Genomic DNA, 22275 nt, shown 5'->3' with positions numbered 1-22275 from the left:
TGCACATACGAGTTAAAACCTGTTTGCGATAATTATGAGATGTTTTAATTGCAAATACAACGTTTACGTGTAAAATTCATAAAGTGGTTAAAAAAGAAAAAGGTTAAGCGGTTAACTGAGCTGTTATAAATAAAGCGAAGCTGGTTTCAATTTCATTCAAGCCAAACACTTTTACTGAAAGCTGGAAAGTTTGTAACTAGAAAAATGACGTTAGTTTCAAACAACTGATTGTTTTAGCTTACGTATAATAAGCATATGGAATCATACTTGATTATTTGTTATTTAATTTTTTAAGTTATACTGATTAACACATTTAGGTATAAACTATCTACAAACACCTAAACAATTACTTTAATTGTTATGTAAACTAAAAAGTTAAACGAATAGACAACATTTTCAAGACTTTATAGAAACTGTCAGTAATTTAAGAACAGTAAACAACTGATTTAACTTTTCAAGCTATACTAATTAACACATTTAGGTATAAACTATCTACAAACACCTAAACAATTACTTTAATTGTCATGTAAACTAAAATGTTAAACAAATAGAAAAATTTTAAGACTTTATAGAAACTGTCAGTAACTTAGGGACAGTAGATAACTGATTTAACTTTGCAACAGCTTCAATTTTTTCCTAAGCTTGCTGTACTGACCTGAATCTCATACGGTTAATTTATTTAGAAACAAAAGGATTAAAAAAAATTTCAATGCCGAAACGGAATAAAGCAAAAAATAAAAAAACGCATGTCATTTACTTTTCACAACTAAATTTCTCAAACAGTTAATTTATTAAAGGCGTTAGCGATATAATTTTATAACAATAACTTAACCAAAATTAGGCATTGATTTTTCGGTCAGATTTTATAGTATTAATTCAAAAATAAAAATAAGTGATATTAATCTAAAATTTATTTAAAAACACCATGCAAATTTCTAGATAACTTTTATTTCTGTAAGTTGAATATATATTTTTTATACACAGCAACACCAGGGGATTAATATCGGGATTTTTATTTGCATCCCAAGTAGTCTTCATTATTTTGTTCGGGGTTTTCATGGAATACGATCCCTATCACACCGGACCCAAGAACAATACGTCACAAGAACAAAATGATGCTTTAAAGAAAGACGCGGAACTTTACCCTCGTACGTTTCACATTCATTTGTTTCAGTGACATAATTTGTGTAGTAATTTATAAGTTTCGTAAAGTTCGGTATAGTTTAAGTTTTCAACTTAGTTAAAACTTAAGACTAATATAAACCGTTATGATGTTTTATTTTAGATTAAATAAGTATTAAAAACGATTTTCCGAAAATTTTAAACATATGCTCATGATCTTTATAAACTTTGTTTGAATGTTTTAAACTTATAAATAATTTTCAAAGCTCATTTTATTTCGTTTTAAAGAGTCTTGTTATGATTTTAATTTTTATCAAAATGAGTAAGTCATTGTTAATTTATTGGTTTTTTATTCACTGAAGTATTAGCAATTAGTGTTATGCAAAAATTAAAAAAAAAATTAAAACCTTGCGGCGGGTTTTAAGTAGCAGATTGTGTAATCAATGCGGTCAAGTAGGTCAAGCTTTTTTTTAGTCCATAAAATTAATCACGCCAAATTCATCATAAATAAACTATTTGAAAACTGTTTGCAAAACCCAGTAATAGTAGATTTGCATTGTACTTCAATACCTAATAAAATGATAAAAATGTTTTCAGCTTTGACAAAAGTATAACAGGCTTAGCAAGCGGTGTGATTGAAATAGCAGATTGTATAACTAACGAAATCGACCAATTTAATTTTACATTCTGGTAAACTACACTTTTTGCAAACTAGAACATTCAAAAGATTATAATACTTTCAAATTTCTTACAGGTGCACGTACAAAACGCAGCACTGGCAGGTGGTGTTATAATGGGGGCAAACGCAGATTTCCTCGTTCAACCGTACATTGCACTTATAATGGGGACAGTTGCCGGTATTGTTTCTACGCTCGGATACTACTATGTTCAGGTCAATAAAATAAACTTAATAATTTCAAAATAATAAGCAAAGAATTCAAAATTCTTTAAAGTGTATAAAACAAACTAAAAGTTTTTAATACAAAGTTAATATTTTTAATTTTCTTTAAAAGTTCGCAATTTTTTTGCCACCGAATTATATTGCTTTGAAAAATTCGTGAATAGAAATATTTAAATTGCAAAAAAATATTTAAATAACCTCTTTACATTTCAGTAAATTGAGCATTCTCTTTTAGTTAAGGCAAATAACTATATACTACAAAGTTCAATAGCAATATACTTTAATAACTACTACAGAAATATATTAGTTTTTTATAATAAAACACCTTTTCAATTGTTTTTACATTTATAAAAAGTATTTCGATTAAGCAACTAATGCTGGTATCAAAAAAAAGTAGAACATTTTTGTCTTTTGTAGACGATATTTTTTTACTTATAGCTTTTGATCTCAAAAGTAAACATAAGTCATAAAAGTAGATTATTTTAAATATAATTTTTAATTAAGTTCTGTTTTTCTCTGCAATGGTTGATACAGAATATAAAATAATTTTGTACAAGTTAAACAAAAAATTACGCGATAAAAGTTAAAAATAAAGCACCATGGTATATCTTAAGTTAATTTTTTTGTGTTACAATTACAAATCTGTAATTACAAATCTTAATTGTTTTGTTCAACATTCAAGATATACTTAAAGCAACATACTTAAAAGTCTAAGTACTATAAAGTATAATATTTGTACTTGATCACATAAAACAAATGTTACATCAAAACATATGTTCAGCACCCATCAGCATTAAAAGCTTTGTTTTTTTGCATTAATAGCTACTAAAAACCTATAAGTTTAAGATTCAAAGTAAATAAGCAGTGACTATTTTACAGCCATTTCTTCAGAAGAAGATAGGTCTCCACGACACTTGCGGAGTGCACAATCTTCACGGGATGCCCGGAATCTTAGGAGCCTGCATCAGTGCAATACTCGCATCTCTCGCCACTAAAGAACAATACAAAGATAGGTAGGTTGAATTAAGTTGAATAGGTTGAAGTTTATTTAACAAATGTATTTTACGCTATACAAACTTACAGTTAAGGTTTATTTCTGATTTAGTACCATTGAAACTAACTAAATATTATTTTTTGGTGTTTTTTTAGTTTTTACTCAAGTTTAACTTGGAAGATACTAAACATAAAAACGAAACATGTTATTTAGTCACGTTTAAATTTCAGCTACGAAATACTGATCAAACGCGAGGATCAAGCCGCGTTCCAAATCTACTCGCTGGTAGTCTGCATAGCACTCTCCCTAGTGACAGGAGCAATAACCGGATTGATCATGTCACTTCCGCTGTTCGACAGAATGAATCATGACGAATTGTACGAAGACCAAGTGTTTTGGAAGGTAAATAGTTCGGAATACGTAAAAGTAAATTGCATTTAGAATTGACATGTTAACGTTTTCTTATAAACTTTAATTAAGACTGATTTGTTTTACCGTTAGGTGTCAGTTTAGAGAAAAACAGAAATTAATAATTTTACCTTTACCTTAAGAATGAACTTTTAATACAGCTAATAAGTGCGTACTAAACAGGAAGTACGAACCTAAGTAGTACAAGTCTAAATAATAAATTGCACTTCGACTTTAAAATGTTTGGTTTTATTCTCTGGTAAGTATATTTTATTATTATTTTTAAACTTTTTTTTCAATACAATTAGTTCGGTTCAAATTTAGAAGTTACGTTTTAGCTGTTTGATAGGATTTTCTAAAGTAATGATTTTTTTTTATTTGCGTACATAAAATGCTAATAAATGCAGAAGTTAGGTAAGAACTGTAAAAAAAAACTGTACAATTCAAAGGTGCATTTTATATTATAAAGCTTACTTTCTTGTGACCAGTTTCCGCTATATTTCATATAAAGGCTCAGTATTTAAACAAATAAAAATCTTAAAAATTATAAAGCGTTTTTTTTCATCACACGGTTCTTTTTTGTAGAAGTAAGTAGAAGTAATGATGCAGCAGGGTTTTAACTGTAGTAGTACGGGAGTGTAATATAGTAGTACTGTTACTAATTAGTATAATGTTATCGGTAGACCTTATAAGAATTCTATCATCAGATTTAACAAGCGTTTTTATTTTGTTAACTAAACTTATAGACCTGTACAAGGATGTCTTGTAAGCCTCTGAAAAAATTTATGTTTTTTGTTATTGCTTTAGAGTTTTGACACGAACAAATGAAATAAAACCTTATATAACATCTTTAATTATTAAATTAAGTAAGCGTATCTATAAAACTTTAGTAAAAATTGCATTATAATAATCAATAGAAATAAAGAACACAATTATAGAAAGGTTTGATATAAAGTCACAACTTGTTCTATTCCGCAAAAAAATATAACGATTACTTTTAAATATGTTTAACAAATGTTTCAAGTAAAACTTAAATGATTCAAACGCTTAAGTTAAGTTCAGTCGAAGTGTTACGCTAAATTAAGTCATCTGTGTATTGTTTATTTTCGAATTCTTATTCAAAATATCTGTTTAATTAATCAGCTCAATAGCACCAACTAACGGAAAATATTGAAACAATGTTTTAAATATGTTTTTGCATTGCAAAAATCAAAAATTGACCGACTCGACTTTGTTTTTTTTCTCTAAAGTTTATTTGTTAAAATACCGTTTGTATAATAAATATCTGAAAATTAAGTTTTAATCTATCTTTGAAAATGTAAACAGTTGCAAACATAGCTAAAAGCTCAAAATAATTTTAACGATTGAAACAAACGTAACACTAACGAAGATAATCTATATAATATCCTTAAATAAGACAATTTAACTTAATCTGTTTATAATCTGTATATCAAAAATAGAAAAATTTTATTGAAATAATTTTTAATATTTTACAAGTTTTTTGTTACAGTGCGAAGAAAATGATGACATTGATGAAAACAAAACAGAACTTCAATCGATGGCTTGAAAATCTTGAATAGTTTTTAATTTTTATTTTATAAGGTTTTAGCTAAACTTAAAAAGTATGCTGTATTTTGTCTATCTACGTTTATTATAAAGAAGAACGAATTACTAATATTTCTTTTATTAAGTTGAAATTTACTTGTTTTTTTTTAAGTTTTTTTAATCTTGCAAAATAGCCGTTGTGTTATCATAAACATTTATATATGTTATATGTTTTGATTTTTAGATTACAAATTAAGAGATCTCAACTACTAGAGGAGAAATAATGAGTTTATTCCTTAAGACTTTATTTTACAAACTAAGTTTCGGTCATGTAGCTTTCTTTTTTCTTATAGTTAATTTTTAAAGTAAACAATATTTTAGTAAAAATGTAGGTAATGGTACTAAGTGTTATGGTATGGTATGTTTTAATATCAGTTTTTTTTTTGTTTTCTGATTTTAAAACTTAAATAAAACTTAAACTTTACCATAAATTCAATCTTAATATTAACATTTAATTTGTTTTGTTTTGAAGCATAAACTCGTCTTTAACTAAAACTTTTATAAAAAGCATTCAACTTATAATACTAACTAAATATTCTAATATACCTAACTTGGAAGCTATAGTTTTAGAAAGAAAACTTACTTATTTTTTAATGATTAAGAAAACACTTATTAAACATAGCCATACAATTAGATATTTTTAAAAATACCTTGCTATACTATAAATAGTTTTTGAACATTCAAATAAAAAATTTGAAATTTCTTATAGAAACTTATAAAAGCATAATGAATAAAAACTTATTCGAAATTGTAATAAAAACAGAAAATAGTTTAACAAAGTAAGAATATATTACACATTTAGTTACAAAAAGTCAAGTATTGAAACAATAGTCATTTTAAGTAATAATCATAAACACAAAACTTAAAAAAAAGCAGTTAAAGTATAAGTTGATTAAAATAAAAAGTTTTGTTACTGTGTTGTTTTTAGTAATTTCACAAATTGTACTTTCAGATATTAATAAGTTATATATACTTTTTAATTATTACAAGCCAAGTTTATATAAAACAAACTGTATATGAATTAAAAAGTTCAATAACTGATATATATGTAAAAGATATACTTAACTTAATGGGTATAAAATGATTTAGTCCAGCATTATTTTTAGTTTTATAAACGTAGTCTGAAACTTGAAAGCAACTGTCCGGATCTTTGTTTTGTTCTAAACAAATGCTTTTACTTATGACTTTATATGTAGACGTAAACTGAAGGCAATTTTTAGTCATTAGAAATATTTTTAAACAAAACATTCAAGTGAAATTTCTCACGAGGTGGGATTTTTTGTAGTTTAAAAAAATTATAGTCGTAACAATAAGTAATTGATTAAAAAATGTAAATATAAACTATTTAAAACGTTTAAACTGATTTTAGAAAAACCTTTTCAAACTTATTTTTCTATAAATTAAAAAAACTTGTTGATATGAACTTAATAAAATTTAATAAATATTTAAAAATTAAAACGTAATAACGCATAAATGCTTGATTTTAGAAAAAAAATTTCTACGTATTTTAAAATAATTTATTAAAATAGTTAAAATATTAACATACTGTTTCAAATTGTTATGTCAATATAATAAAAAACATATGTTTTATTTGACATTTAAAAACAAACAATACACAGATATTTGATTATTAACAATCAGCAACTTCTAGGTATTTTTTAATTGACGACGTAACTCATGATCTGTAAACTTTTTGACATCAAAAAATATGTACTTGTTTATCTAATTAAACGAACAATAATACTCAGAAAAACGTTTAAGTACTAGTCTATACTTTTTATTAAATGTAAAATTAAATGTCTAAGTACATTAAAAAAAATGATTTTTAATAAGCTTCAAGAAATTTACTTCTTTTCATAACACTTTTCTGAAAACTAGAATATCATAATAGTTTGTTAGAAATTATTTTGCTTACAAAGGTTTATAACGTAATGTTATTTACAATGGTTCATTAAAGGTTTTTCACACCTGACAGTAGATCATGTATTGTACTTGAACAACAAGTTATAGTTTACTTACAATGTAATCACTTAAATAAACAATTATTTTGAAAACTGTATTTTTTTCTACTTGAATAACACTTGTAATAAACTGGTAAAAAAAATATATAAATACCTAATTTTAAATTTCATTTGAATTTTTTTTTTTTGCAATTCATGGAAATTTTTATAAACTTTGATGCACTCAAATATCATAAACATGTTTTTATTACATACGTAAGAACTCGTTGTTTTTTAGTTGTAGATTTATTACATATAGTACAATTAAATACGAAGTATCCATACAGAGTACGACGTTTGACACATGTTTTTATAGTAACATAACTAAAAAACTTCAATAAACAAATAGCTACTAAAATTTCTTTATAGTTTTATACTCATTTTATTACTGGCTTATTAAAAATTAATTGATATAAACTTTAAAAACTTAAGCTTGTTAATTTTAACTTAAAATATTTTAAGGTAGTTCTTTTTATCTCTTAGTATGTTTTTCAAAACATAATATATAAAATTGTCAATAATAGACTTTAATTATACGGTCAAGTATACTGCTTGAATAATTTTTGCTTGAAAGATTGATTAAAAAGGCAAAACGTATTAATACTGACAAATTACGTAGTTGAATCGGCTGATGTCATAGAAACTGTTAAGTGTAGACTAACAAACCATGTTCTGCTATAGATTAATGATTAAATTTTATATATGCTCAAAATATGATCAGAAAATAAAATAATATTCCAAATTGTTTTTATATAGAGATTGTTAACATCTTATGACTCGAAAAGAAAGATATAATTGATTGTGATATTTATTTCTTGAAAATAAAAAGTTTTGTATTTTGTAAACTTAAATATTAAGAATTATTCTGCATTATTTTTATATGCCTTCATACAAAAATATTAGTTGTGTTTTAAATTACACCTTTAAATAAAGTACTAAGTGGAAACACTAATATAAAATATTATCATATATTAGAAACTGTCGTATAAATACTTTTGAGTAATATTCTTACTGCACTATATAAATAACTAAAAAAAAGAAATTTGTAGTTGCTAAACACCCTTTAAAAGTCAACGTTCTTTAAGTTTATAGTAAAAACTACGCAAACAGATATTAAAACCGAATCTAAACAGTGTTCTGCATAGCTTGCAGTTTAAATTTGAGTTTTATTTTCTTACACACTAAAACCCGTCTACAAAAAAGTTGTTTTTTTTTTGTCAATTAAAAAATAAAAATTATGTAAATGGATTGAAATGTAAAACTTGACCATAAAATCAATTAAAACACGTATTTATTTGATACGCAGTATGTTTCGTAATATTTAGCATGGGAATTCACATCGTTTACAATGTCGTAAAATTATATGAACTGGATTGCTTTGTTTGGAGTAATCTAATTTCTTATGCTTTATCAAAATCAACTTAACCTTAAAACTCATATAAATTTATTGTTATTAAACATTTTTCTACAGTCTTTTTTTCGAATTAAACAGTACTTAGTTTACTAATTTGGTATGTTGAATATTTTTTAAAAGGCTTATTAAACTTTTGTTTAAAAAGTTTATCATCAACATCTATGTACAAAAGTTGTAAGTAGTTTTTTTTTTGTTTCAACTAAACGAAATCTAAGACTTCTGATAATAAACTTTAGATTAAAATTGATACTTTTTTTGAACCAATTGTATTAAAGAGACGTTTAAACTAAGTTTATAAGAGTCTGTATGACGAAACTTTATGCTTTTGAATACACAATTGGCTGTTAAAATGTTTAATAAGATAAGTGTAGGTTTAAGAATTGCAGCTGAAGCAGTACACTTTAGTTATGATATAACTTGACACTAAATATCCTAAAATTGCTTATACAAATACATTTTTATAAAAATCAAACAAAATAATTTTTCTAAGGGAAATTATTGTTGTATGTATTTTTCAAATTTTAAACTAGTACTTTCAAAATAGTTATTTATCAATTAGCTGCTAATAGGTTTTTTTTGTATGTTTTTATGCACTAAATCACAAAACACGTTCGAAAATGTGTGTGTGATTTTTTTAGGTTAATAAAGTTATAACGATTTAAATTAAAGTAACAATAAGTCTAACGCTGTAGTTTACTCTATATTTTCTCTTAAAACATCTTATCACTTTTAGTTATACATTATTTGTTTTTTAGTTTTGTTTGAAGCAATACTGATCAAGGTAAAAAAAAAACAGAAGTCAAAAATTAACAGCTGTTAAATTTTTTTAATTAATAGTTTGTATTTGTTTAAGGCACCAGTATTCCATTCTATTATAAATCAAAGAAATTTTACTCAGAAACACTTTAAACAAATGATAGTAACGGATATAATAAATATTTTACAATTTTATTTTAAACGGTAATTGTTAATTATCAGTAGTAGAAAAGATTTTTATTTTTTATATCAACTTTTTTTATTATGATAAAATTCTTGTACAAATATGCAAATAAATATTAATAAAGTAGATTTAGTTTTTAATCTTGTAAAAGATTAATTTTTTTTTTTCAAAAAGTTATAGCAGTTTAAAAAATGTTATATCAAAAATATATAAACTTTTCACAATCAAAAAATTTGTTTTGATAGAATAATTTAAAATAAGACTAAGGTATTTATTTGTAGAAAAAACATTATTTTTTTAACAGCTCTAACAGGTTGTAGTTTTTTTTTTCTTTTTAATTTTAACAGTTAAAAAATTTATCTATTAAACTTTTTTAGCCAGTTGTCAGCTAAACTTAAAACTATGTTATCGTTTAAATGTTCATATTAAAAGTCTAACTGTTTTAAGTAGTTTTAAATAACCAAAATTCTGACTTTAATCTGTTATTACTGAGCAAAAAGTTAAACTTGACTGATTTTAATAGTAAATAAATAAAAAGTTCTTTATTTTTTGTTAGACTTAAATTTGAGCTAAGTAAAAATTAAATTAATAAAACTGAGTTTACATAACTAAGAGATAACGTAATTAAAGTGTTTCAAAAGATTGATTTACGTATCTACTACGACTAAAGTTTAGCTGTCAGCTTAATCAAGATTTGTGCAAATTCTTGTGATAAATATATGCGTAATATTAATAGCTTACTTCATTACGCTTACAGTTATTTAAAATATTTTTTTACTTATTGTATTAAAATAATTATTTTTTATTTAGCTAAAACAAGCTTCTACTAAAAGCTAAAAAACATGATTTTTTTAATTATTTAGTTAACAACATAGTTTAAATTAGAATAAATGTATACAATTTCAACCTATTTTATAAATCTTCCTAATTTTTTCTTACAAATTGTTTGCTTTAAATAAAGTTTTAAACATATATTATACTTTTTTTTTCGATTATTATCAGTATAGACAAACATTTGACTCCTCATGTAAAATTTAATTCAATTTATTTTTAACTTTTGTAACTTTCTGAACAACTATCTTTAATCAATTTATTTTATTAACTAGTGGTATTAAATATATTAAAGCAAATTTTGAATAAGTTTTGTCAGTACTACTTGAAGGCTAAAAAATTAGTTTTTAAATATATAAATAGTTTTTGTATCTTTTTCAAACATAACCAACAATGAAGTTGTTTATATTAAAGAAATCTGCTTCATTATATTTTATTAAGCATCAGTTTAATTAAAAAATAAAATGTTACAATATTATGTTATTATAAAAGTTCACTGAAAAACGTTATATAAAAACTGTTAGTAACTAAACAAAAACTAAAAAAAATAAAATTTATGACTGTGTAAACATGTATGCTTTGCTTTAAAAATTAAAAACTATTGTTTAATACCTTTGAGAAAACACAATAAACTTTTAACCAAAATACTTTTATGACTAAACAGTACAGGTGCTATTTACTACTTTCAATTATTCAATTATATATATAATTACACGTTAATAATTGCTTTGTAAATAAACATTTAGCTCGGCTGTAAAATTTGTTTTTAAAAGTTTAAATTTATCTCTGTTTTATACTTCAAAGTTAAAATTTATATTTTGTCTGAGAAAAATAATAAATAACTTTCTTCTAAAAAGCTGTGCCTGTTTTTACTATGTGGTAGATAGTTTTAGTTCACATGACTGTTTTTAGACTAAAAATAAATTATTATCATAACTGACCTAGTAAACTAATAAGTATTACAACTTTGTCTATCACAGACTTAAATCAAGTTATATCATAAGTGACCTACGAATTGATAAGAATTACAGCTATGTATATTACAGAAAATAATTAGAGTATTATCATAACTGACCTAGTAAACTAACAAAAATTACAATAATGTTTGTTCATAAGTTATTATTATTTTGCACTTGTTTTATCAATAAAGATTATTGCTTGTATAACATTATGCAAAAAAATACTTTTATTTATAAACCGTAAGTATAACATTGTGTTATTTAAATTTGTTTTTAAATTTGAATTTAAACTGTTAGATATTAATATCCTTAGAAAAAAACTAGTGTTGTAAAAATCATTAGTAATTTTAAATTATTCCTTCTGTAAATATTTTTTTTCTTCGAATTAACGTAAATGTTTATACTCGAATTACTGGAAATTTATCTTATTTTATAATTATTCTTTATTTGAGACTTTTTCATAGTTGTTTTATAACACTGCTTATAAGAAATAAATCAGTAAAATTTATTTAAAAAGCGCGGATTAATTATTAATTGAATTCTAAAAGTTTCAAATGTTATCAAATTATTTCTTCTTGCTTTTATTAGATTAAATCAAATTATATAACTATTGTAAAATTTCTAATTACTAGTTAATACTAGTATCTATAATACTTTCAACAGTTATCCTTAAATACCCCAGTATTATATAAATGGCAATATAATCGATTATAATTTTGTTCTGTGTCATAATTACAAAAAATTGACACAATTTTTTTTTTAACTGAGTCTTATCTAACTAAAAATTTTAATTGACAAAACTAGTTTTAAACTTCAACTTTAACGGATCGTAAACATCTAAATGGTTTATGACGTAGTATTACATTATGTTTTGTTATGTAATTAGCTTTGTTAAACACTCTTTTGCTACAATCATCATCAACAACAGTGACTTGACATTAAAAACCATAAACAATTCAAATAATTTAAAATTATTTTGGAATCGTATTAAATTGAAAATTCGCTCAAACAGTGAAAACAGAGTGCAGTTTTTAAAGCTTCATTAGTTTGTTGAAGAAATTAAAGATTTTGATTTTCAAAATTTTATAATATTTTGAATAAATTTTGTTAAAGTAGTTTTATTTTTCTTAAAGACACTCTTAACAGTAAAACTAGATATAAAGTAAACTGATTGGAGCAGTAGTTACATAACGTGTTTGAAACACGTTAAAGCTTGTACGCATAAAATAAGTCAAAACGTTTATTACAATTTTTAAATTTATTTATTGTTAAACAACTTTTAAAAAGTACATACTTTTTAAAAAGGAGTAATAAATAAACTGCAATAAAAATAAATTTAAGTTTTTACGGCTTATAACTTTAACAGCTATTTTAATTTAAGTTGCAACCCAATAAAATTACCGAATTTTACTTTAAACATTTTTAATAAATTTTTCACATGCATTTTTTTAACGCTAATAAATCTTTATTTTCAAAGCTTAGTTTATTCTATAATAGTTTAACTTGGAATTTTATAACATAATGTTTCTTATATAAATTTTTTCTAATTAACTAGTAAAAACTCAATTTTTACTGCTTAATTTGTTTTACTGACTATATTTTCATTAAATTAAACTTATTTCAATAATAGCTTTAATATACTAAAAACTTAAGTTTTCCGTAAAAACGTGTTTAATGTTTTATGCACTTCACAACACGCGTTTTTCCTAACAAAAAGTAGCTCGTTAAAGTATCAGTTTGGTCTAAGCTCTTTTTGCAGCTGAAAATTTCACCTTAACTTGACACATTTAATCTTTAAAAAGCACTACTTTTTACAATAAAGTGTCCTCGCTTCAGAATTTTTAATACTTTTTCAAGGTCACTATGCCATTTAATAATATAGTAAATTATATTAGTCACTTTTTTTATTTTCAAAAAACATAAAACAATAGTGTAAACTAGAGTTATTTGTTTATTAACCGTATTAAAAAGCTATATTTTACATAAATCTAACACTAATAATAAAATATAAAAGCAAATAACATCAAAGTTATGTAACTTTACAAGTTATAAAAAACTACCAGTTTTTTTACAATTTAAATGACTGTCTAAAAAAATAATCAAATATATTAAACAATTCTATGCAGTTTTATACAAAGATTAAACCAAACTGCATTTGAAAAAAAAGTCTTATTTTTATAATGCAGAAATTATTTAAGAAAACACTTTTAGTTTAAACTCGTTTTTACTTACATCTTGAATTAAAGTGCTAAAATTTGTCGTAAATATCAATTCAGAGATTAGAACTAAAACTATCGACACATTGCAAGCTAAATTAGTAAAAAGTTATTTTGAAATGAATACAACTAACATTTAAGCTTAAATAACACTAGTATAAAAGCAAAAAAAAAAGCTTTTTTTAAAACATAAAACTGCAATATTACTATCGGACCATTCGAACTACTATAGAGTTAAAATTGTCTACAACCAAGACTATAAAGTAAAACGAAGTTATAAAGAAGTCGCAACCGCATTTTTTCTACCAACATTTGATTCGTTAGGTTTGTTCTTCATTTTATGCTCAAGATTATCACTTTCGCCCGACGAGTTCTGATAGCAGGGTCGATGTTTCAGTACATGAACCAAAAACTTAACCTCTCCTTCATCTTCATAAGGGATCAGCTTAGGGGTTATTTGGATGAACCCGTTACTTTTGTGGAAGTGGGCAGCCCGGTTACTGTGGGTAACCGCAATGACTTGAGTTGTTGGGTCAAGGTTGTCATGACAACGGAGTTGGTTGATAAGGTCAAGTGCTGATTGGTACAGATTAGTGCCAATGTTCATACTTGTGTGTTTGGGAGAAAGAGCACAGAAGATTGCGTTCCACATTGGGCCCATTTGTTTCATAGTTGGTGAGGTGTGAAGTAAATTGTTCTCCCAGTTTTCGTATCTGTAACAAATTAGCACTTATTTCGAAATTTTAAAACTAGTATAGTAGTAGTCTATGTATGTTTAAGTTTATAAACTAAACTCAAGTCATTTAAAACCTCTTTTTTAGTATTTATTTTAATAATGAAACATAATCAGTGGAAAAAGACTAGAGCTTAAGTTATAATGCTACTAACATAAAAAACACAAGTAGTTTTTAATATTTTCTTGTTACTTATGTCACAAGAATGATTTCTGTATAACAATACGTAACAAAATAAAAATGTTCTCTTTAATAAATCTATAGTGTGTTATTAATAATTATTTAATGTAAGTATACATTTAACTTATTTTACACAAACCTTTTAAGTCTCCTTAGTGCTTCTGGATTGATTTTGTGCAAGTTGTTTTTGTGGTAAGCCCTGTCATAAGGTTCCTGGTCTTTAGCCTTCCAGCCCCAAGACCCCTCAACATCTGGCAGAAGCAACATCACCCCGCCTATAATGACGTCATGACAACGGTTTCCATGGCAACCGACTTTCACAGACATCAGCACTGCGTTTCCGCTCGCCACTGTCACGTCATAGTTGGCTTGAAAGTAAGCGCGGAGGAATTCGAAAGCCAATTTGTCGTCGTCAGTAGCAACCATGTATCTGTATAGGGGGTAGTTGACGAAAGATTGAACCCAACATTCGCGGATTTGTATCCAGTCCTCGTAACTGCTGGTTACTTCAATGCTGTGACTGCGAGGTTTTGATTGTTATTAAAACAAATTTATTTCAAAATGATTTATCTATGTATATACACTTCAAAAAAATTTAAAACATATTTTTGCGTAAATGCTTCAGAATTTAATGCAACTGAAAATTTCATAAATTTTATTTATATAAACATGATTAATTGTTTAAATCAGCTTCAGTTCTTGAGTTGATTAAGTTTTATTTTTCTCCTCGGATTAAAATTCACACCTTCGAATTTTACTCTTCACATAAGCTAAAAGTATAATAAGCATAACGCATTTATATAATAAATATTTCAAAATATTTAGTTTACTAAACGGTTTTAACTACGTTAACAGTTTTATTTAGTGCGAATAAAATGTTCTAGTCTGAAAGTTTTATATACTTTTTTATTTTAAAAATTAGTTTACTAAACAAAATTAAACTAGTTCACAACACTTTTTTATATTATCTTTCTATTTTTTGCCATTTTATTCTCCTTCAAAAGTTATATTTTATAAAAGTTTTTTTATTTAATTGAAATATGGTTAATTTATTTTTAAAGTTTTAAACAAATAAATTTACAGCTTTGATATTATTTACAAAACAAATTAAAATCATTTTTTAATGTCACAGTTTTAAGATTAATTAAAACTTTTTTTGTTCTGCTGATAATTTGTTTGTAAGTTACTTTCTATAGGTAACTTAATTTAAATTTTTCAGTAAGTGTTATAAAAATAAAACTTTATTCTATTTTCAAATTAATCAATAACTAATTACCTTTTCATTATTTTCAGTTTAATGGAATACTTGAATAAAACAGTTACTTTTTCTCGATCTATAGAAACGAACACTTATACTAACAGCAAAAACATTCGTACGAACTTGTTATACAAAAGAGTTTTGTCTCTCTTTTCTCTACATGACATTTTTTCTTGTCTCGTCTGCTTTTTGCATTAACGTTTATATTTTAAATTTCTAATACACTAGCGTGACTATAAAGCACGAGTGTTCCAATTAAGAAAAAAAGTATAAATTTAAAACACACTTTAAATTTTTGTCACGATAACTTATTTTTAAAGATTGTTTCTCGCGACCTAAATTTCACCACAAGGCATCATGATCAAATTTATATTTCGTGCATTCAAACTTTGTATTTATTTATAAATATTTTATACATCTGGTTTAGTTTTCCTTTGAAAATTATGTTTTAAAAGTTGAAACTTGTTTATTATAATAGTTATTAAGCACGATTTTTTATTTTTTGTCATGTATACTGGATTTGTTTTAAATGTGACAATACAAAAGTATGACTATTAACACGAACTTAAAAGAGATAAGTACATTTTAAAACCATACTTTTAGAGATAATCACGTCTTTTTAGTTTCGAAAACTTAAAACAAGTTTTAATATCAAACTTTTGTATTACTAGCGAGTAAGTTTTACTTTGTCATAAATCGTTTAAATACTTTTTACTAACTACTAAAGAAAAGTTACTAATGTTCTATTCAATCAAAAAAAATTATAGATTTTTATTTTTTATGGATAAATTAAACTTTTCGTGTACAAACAACCTGTACAAAATGAATTTAAAGATAGTGGTTAAACTTATTAAATATTTAAGAGGTTTTGAAAATTTTAAATAATTTTATCAAAAAATATGGGTTAAAATTACTTTAAACAACGGCTAATTAAACTTTCTTCAAAAAAAATAGAGTAAAAAAGTAAAGACGCAGAAAATAAGGCAAACATGCTTCAAAACGCAAATTCGCTTTAAAATATGTTAGTTTATTAGACGCAGTTTTGTTTTAGTTTACTTGCCTAATTGGTCATATATAGTATTAGTTCAAATGCACCGAAATCGTTAAAGTAAAAATCGCAGTTTAAAAAGTATTTTATGTTTACTAAGAGATTTATAAAATAAAGTATATTTGTTGACAAATTAAAAAATATTTTTTAGCTTTAGATTAGTTTTAGTTTTAGGATATTAAATTTTCTACTTAAAACACATTAAAAAATTACATTCATAAAATCTGTTCAAGTTTTAAATATGATAAAATAATCATATTTAATTTTTATTTTCGGTTTTAGATCATTTTGCACCTAATTTTTTAATTTTAGGATATTAAATTTTCTACTTTAAACATATTAGAAAAGTACATTCATAAAATTTGTTTAAGTTTTAAATACGATAAAGTTTTCATATTAGTTTCTATTTTGTGTTTTAGATCATGTTGCATTAAAGCTTTAAACTTCAGTATACATAGTTAAAAAAACTTGATTTAATAGATAACACCAATCGTTTTCTTTTTTTTTTTTGAAAGTCGATAAAGTAAAGTAAAACAAATGTATATGCTGAGTAATGTATCTTCTTTTAAGTACTTTTGTTTGTATTATGAAAGACTGATTTGTTTTTGAAACTTCTAAAATAATAATGCCTAAAAAGTAGTTTTTTTTTTCTGTGAAACTTCTATGTACTTTTGCTTATAATAATAATTTTTATTCAAACTTTAAACTCATTAGTTAAGTAAACTATTAATAATTCAATAAATAAAGTTATGGATATTATAGTTAGATGCGTTCTACTAATAGTTTAACATTTTGGATAAAAATAAGCAAAATAATTAAAACACAAAGTTGAAAATTATTTTAGCAGTTTATAAAAAAAAGTTAGTTTTTTATTTGATAAATTTAAAAACAAAGTGTTTTAAAACGCTTTATTTTTTGCTATTTATAGGTTTACCATCTTTAATTTAATTTTTTATTTTTGTAAACAAAATATAGTATTTTTTTTTCAATTCTGTCTTCATCTGTTTTGTTTAAACTAACAAGAATGACAAAACGTAAATAAACAATAAAGCAAACAATTTATTGCTAAAAGCCACAGGTGGTATTTACTGCTTCATTGTACTTAATGGCACGTAATTACATGTTAACTGAAGTCGTGTAAACAAACATGATTTTATTAGTCGTAAAATCTAACATGTACAAAATATGTTTTTACTATTGTAAGTTTATCAAATTTTAAAATAATTTTAAGTTTTAATTTAAAAATAAGCTTTATAACGGTAATTCACCTAAAAAATACTAATAAATATAAAGACTTATATATATTTTCTTTTTTCTTATCACTGTTACACTAATTTTTGATTTAACATAACCATTTAAAAAAATAAAAAAAATATTACAAAATAAATATACTTGTTTTCTATATACTAGCGGTGAAACCAAACTAATTAAAATATTACTAAATGTTTTAAGAATACTACGAATTACTAAACTTGTAACAAAACCATGTTGTGTAATTAAGTTTACAAAAAGTTTATATCTTAAAACTTACAAAAGTTTCTATAATCTGTTACTTTTTCCAATGCTTTATGCAATAATGACTAATATAAGTAATTTTTCAAATATGTTTTAATATAACCGAATTGTTTTAAAACATTAATCAACTAATAAATAATAATAAATTTTAAAGTAATATTTCAACTGAAAAATTGCTGAATAATTGATTTTTATTAATATTGTTTTTAAAGTGTATATTATGTTTTTCAAGTAGCAGTCAAATAACAATAAGTACAAGCCAGTAACATTCACCATCAATTAATGTAATAAATTTTGTTTGAAATATATTTTCTGTACTTGATTTATTGTCGCTGTTTTACAATTTTTGAAAAACTAGCTCTTTAGGAATTCAATCCAGTAGAGTATTTTGATGACTAATTGTTCTACTTTTTTTTAAATTTTACGATAAAGCTTAAATTTGTTTTACATTTTAAATTTGTATTTTGATGACAAAATTGCTTCAAAATACTTTTCAGCTACCTTTTTTTCATCTACAAAAGGTATTTGAAGTATTTAGTAACTAAATTCAATTAAACTTTAGTTTAATAGCTTAAATTAACTAATAAGTTTTTTTTTTCCGTAAAAAATACTAACTATAAAATAAGAAGTTATAATTTTTAATATATATTAGCGTTTAATGTTTGTTTTTGGAAGTAAAATTGTTTAAACTATTTAAAGTGCTTAATTTAGTTTGAAATAAAGCCAATGTATTATTAACATATGTTTTAACACTAAAAAAAAGATAGTTTGAGTTATTTATCAACTCTACTAAAATAGAACTTGTAAAAGTAGTATAACAAACAAAAAATGTATTGAAAATTTTCATCAGCTTTTAGTTTCATGTTATTTTTCTAAATTGAAATTCAAACTTATTACTACTTATAGTTTGAAAACTTCGCTAAAAGTTTATTGTTTGTAAATTAGGATTTGTTAGCTATTAATTTTTAAAAATTATTATGTAGAGCTTATATCATAATACACTCTGAAGAGGCGAGCTTTTTTAAAAGAAAACTAAAAATAAATTTTACTGTTAGAGATTGTTAAGGATTTCACGACCATAGAAGTTAGCATACCTATTGACTACTATTATAAATAACACTAAGCCAACATAAAAATGTTTTCGAAAAAAAAGTATAAGCAAATATTTAAGTGGTTATTCTTTGAAATAACTGTTATTTAAATCAAAAGGAATAGTATCAATACTTTGTGCTCAAATATTTTTAGTATCCGCTAGTGTTGCTCGTAAATCAAAGATTCTATAATTATTGATAAATACCACTTTTAGTTATACTTTAACTTTACAGAAAACGCTAATTAATTTTTATTTAATTTTTTGCAAACTGGCGTTCTTTAAGTTTAATTTTTTTATATACTGATTATTTCAGGTATTGTAAAAAAAAGTTTCAATTTTCTTAAACTACTATTTATATCTAGCTAACATTTAAGAGTAATAAAATTTCACTGAAATCATCTCTTAATACAAAATATGTTAGAAAAATAGGTAAAAACTTACAATGTATACAAAAAAGACAACTTTAAATCGTTAAGATAGTTTCGAAAACACAAACATTTCAGGTAGATTTTGGAAACAATAAAAGTGGTTTTGACTGCCACTAGTAAACATACAGAGTTATTTTATACATTTTTGAATTTAATATTAGAAAAAATGTAAGCACGCTGTTTAAGTCAGTAAAAAATCGAATAAACAATGACATTTTATCAGGCTAAAAGTTTAGCGATTTAATGTTTAAAAAGTTTAAATGAAGACACAAGTTTTTAGCTGAACAGTACTTTCAACATAAACAATAAATTTTCTATAAATACATTAAGTGGAAACTAAAACAAAAAAAAAATTATGATAATTCAACATAATTTAGTTATGGTATTGATTTTCAATATTTACTAAAATAAATATTAAGTTTTTAAAGCACAAACAGCAGTAAATAATAATTTTTTTTAGAAGGAACATCACTGTTTATTGAAACTTTTAGGTTTTTTATAAAACTGCTTCAAAAATTCCAGTTTGATCAATACATAAAACTAAGTTCCTTAGCTTAGTATTGATTGATAAAATACTACACACAGCAAGACAGAACAACTATCCTTTTATATAATTAATTTAATTTACTTAAAACTATTGCAGCAGTTTATAATTTCTCATTAGGTAGGTAAAAAATACTTAAAAAACAACCAAATATGTTTTGTAGCTTATTTGAAAAGGCCAGCTGGGCGACGTATTTAAAGTGAAATAACTAAATTGTGTGTTGTCAGGGCTGCCTTAGCTTGTTAATACGCAAAAGGTCACCCCGCGAGTTGTCGAAATTTCGGTTTTCGAGGTTCATTGTTTTATATTAATATTTAATCAAAAAATCAATACATTTTGCTTTCACTCGGAAGATTCGGTTTAGCTGTAATCTTGTAAAATACCGCTTAAAATGAGCTTTGTTACGACATCATCGTTTGCTTTGCGTGAGAAAGTTGACCGTGACTTCACTCTAGAGATTTTACCCTCCTGAATAATGAATAAATATTGATGGTTATTTCCGGAAAGAAAAGTTACAAGTTAATCTTGCTTTTGCGGTTTTTTGTTAGGTTTATGTTAATTACGCATTTTTATTACAAATAAAATAAGATAATCAATAGAAAATAGTTTATTCATATTTTAATATAAAAAAAGTTAAGCATTAAAAAAAAATAAAGGTTATCAGTATTATGATTAACTTTAAATTTTTATTTGAAAATCTTTTTTGACAATTTATATCAAAATACACATTTATGATTAGAAGACTCATGTACAAAAAAAATTGAAATCTTATAATTATTAAGTTTGTCTTGTTTGCTTTACTTTGTCGTTTCTAGCAATATCAACTTTAGTATAAACTAATCGAAAATTTCCGTTTTAAATAGCTATTGCATTAGTTTAATCTGTTAAAGTTCATACAAAACACATATGATCAAACTTGTAAAATTTATTCTTAAACATTTGTTTAATAAATAACATTTTCTATAAACCAAATATAATTTCTATGAAATATAAATATTCTAACACTTTTCATGAAATACATATATACTCTGGTCGTTTTTTTAAAATACTTCATGTAAGAAAACAAGTTAATTAAAAAAATTTAATTTTTTACAGTACTTAAATTATATTGTTTTTTCTTTTTAACTTTAAATTTGTAATTCATAAACACTTTATACTGAAAAAACACAATCAAAATAAATATACATAGTTTAAAGTTGCCAACTATCAAACTTTATTTTTATTTTGATATTAATGACAGACTACTACCTTTTATCAAAGAGTCAAACTAAAAGTATTTGTGTATATTGCTTTAGTAATTTAGTGATTTTTTTCTAAATCGTAAAATTTTATTCTATAAAAACAAATTTCTGATTAATTTGAAAACTAAAAAGAAATAAAACTATAAATTAGTTAATTTATTTTTATTTTTGTTCGTTAATTTAGTTTAAAATAAAAGATCCTTTAACTCTGATTTTAGTTCTATTGAAACATTTTAAGTTTACTAAATAATCAACTTAACAAAAAAAAAAAAAGTATTAAGACTTTTTTTTGTATCATGTAAACAGTAATATGTTATTAATATAAAAAAGCTCTAATTTTCAAAGGCTAAGTGTAGTAAATTAAAGTACCAACTTTTGTTTCTTAACTTAATACACATAACACTAAATGAAAAGTACACAATTATTAGTTGCTATAAATAAATTTTAAAACACCTCAAACAAATACTTAAGTCTTAGTTGTTTTTTAAATATAGTACAATATTTTGAACAGCTTTATGTGTGCAATAGCTGAAGTACTAATAAACGAATAAACATACTATATCAAATTGAACTACTTATGGCTTAAAGAAAACATATCTTTAATAACAGTCTAAGAAATCAATGACAACTGTTTTGTTTTAACTTTACAACTTTAAACTCATACGTGAACGTACAAACTAAATATATTTAAGAATACATGTTCTTCTAAAATTTATAAAGTCCAACACTAAAGACGTATTTGTGTTAGCTTTATGTTAAAAAGAGCTCACAAGAGAAATACAAAACGAAAATTTAGAATATTTTCAGTAAAGATAAAATAAAGTAGGTTGTAGTATGTAAAACA

At 24.0% G+C, this 22275-nt stretch overlaps 1 protein-coding gene across 1 annotated transcript; it reads left to right on the top strand.

The window, feature by feature from the left end:
* The first annotated feature begins 204 nt into the window (after window positions 1-204).
* On the top strand, window positions 205-4992 carry LOC145841643 (ammonium transporter Rh type B-like). Its single transcript, XM_082948995.1, has 7 exons — window positions 205-209; window positions 985-1148; window positions 1720-1730; window positions 1877-2014; window positions 2903-3036; window positions 3248-3419; window positions 4936-4992. Exons 1-7 carry the CDS (start codon window positions 205-207, stop codon window positions 4990-4992), a joined length of 681 nt encoding a protein of 226 aa, XP_082805121.1.
* Window positions 4993-22275: the final 17283 nt, after the last annotated feature.

This window comes from Thalia democratica, chromosome 7 (assembly GCF_965202585.1).
Source record: "Thalia democratica chromosome 7, ktThaDemo2.hap1.1, whole genome shotgun sequence".
In the NCBI taxonomy this organism is placed as follows: Eukaryota; Metazoa; Chordata; class Thaliacea; order Salpida; family Salpidae; genus Thalia; species Thalia democratica.
This window is presented reverse-complemented; position numbering and strand designations above follow the sequence as displayed.

What these genes read in the sequence shown, in the direction of transcription:
- LOC145841643 (XM_082948995.1), top strand. An exon ending in TCGGATACTACTATGTTCAG is followed by an intron (nt 2,015 to 2,902) that starts GTCAATAAAATA and finishes ACTATTTTACAG; the next exon opens with CCATTTCTTCAGAAGAAGAT. An exon ending in AAGACCAAGTGTTTTGGAAG is followed by an intron (nt 3,420 to 4,935) that starts GTAAATAGTTCG and finishes TTTTTGTTACAG; the next exon opens with TGCGAAGAAAATGATGACAT.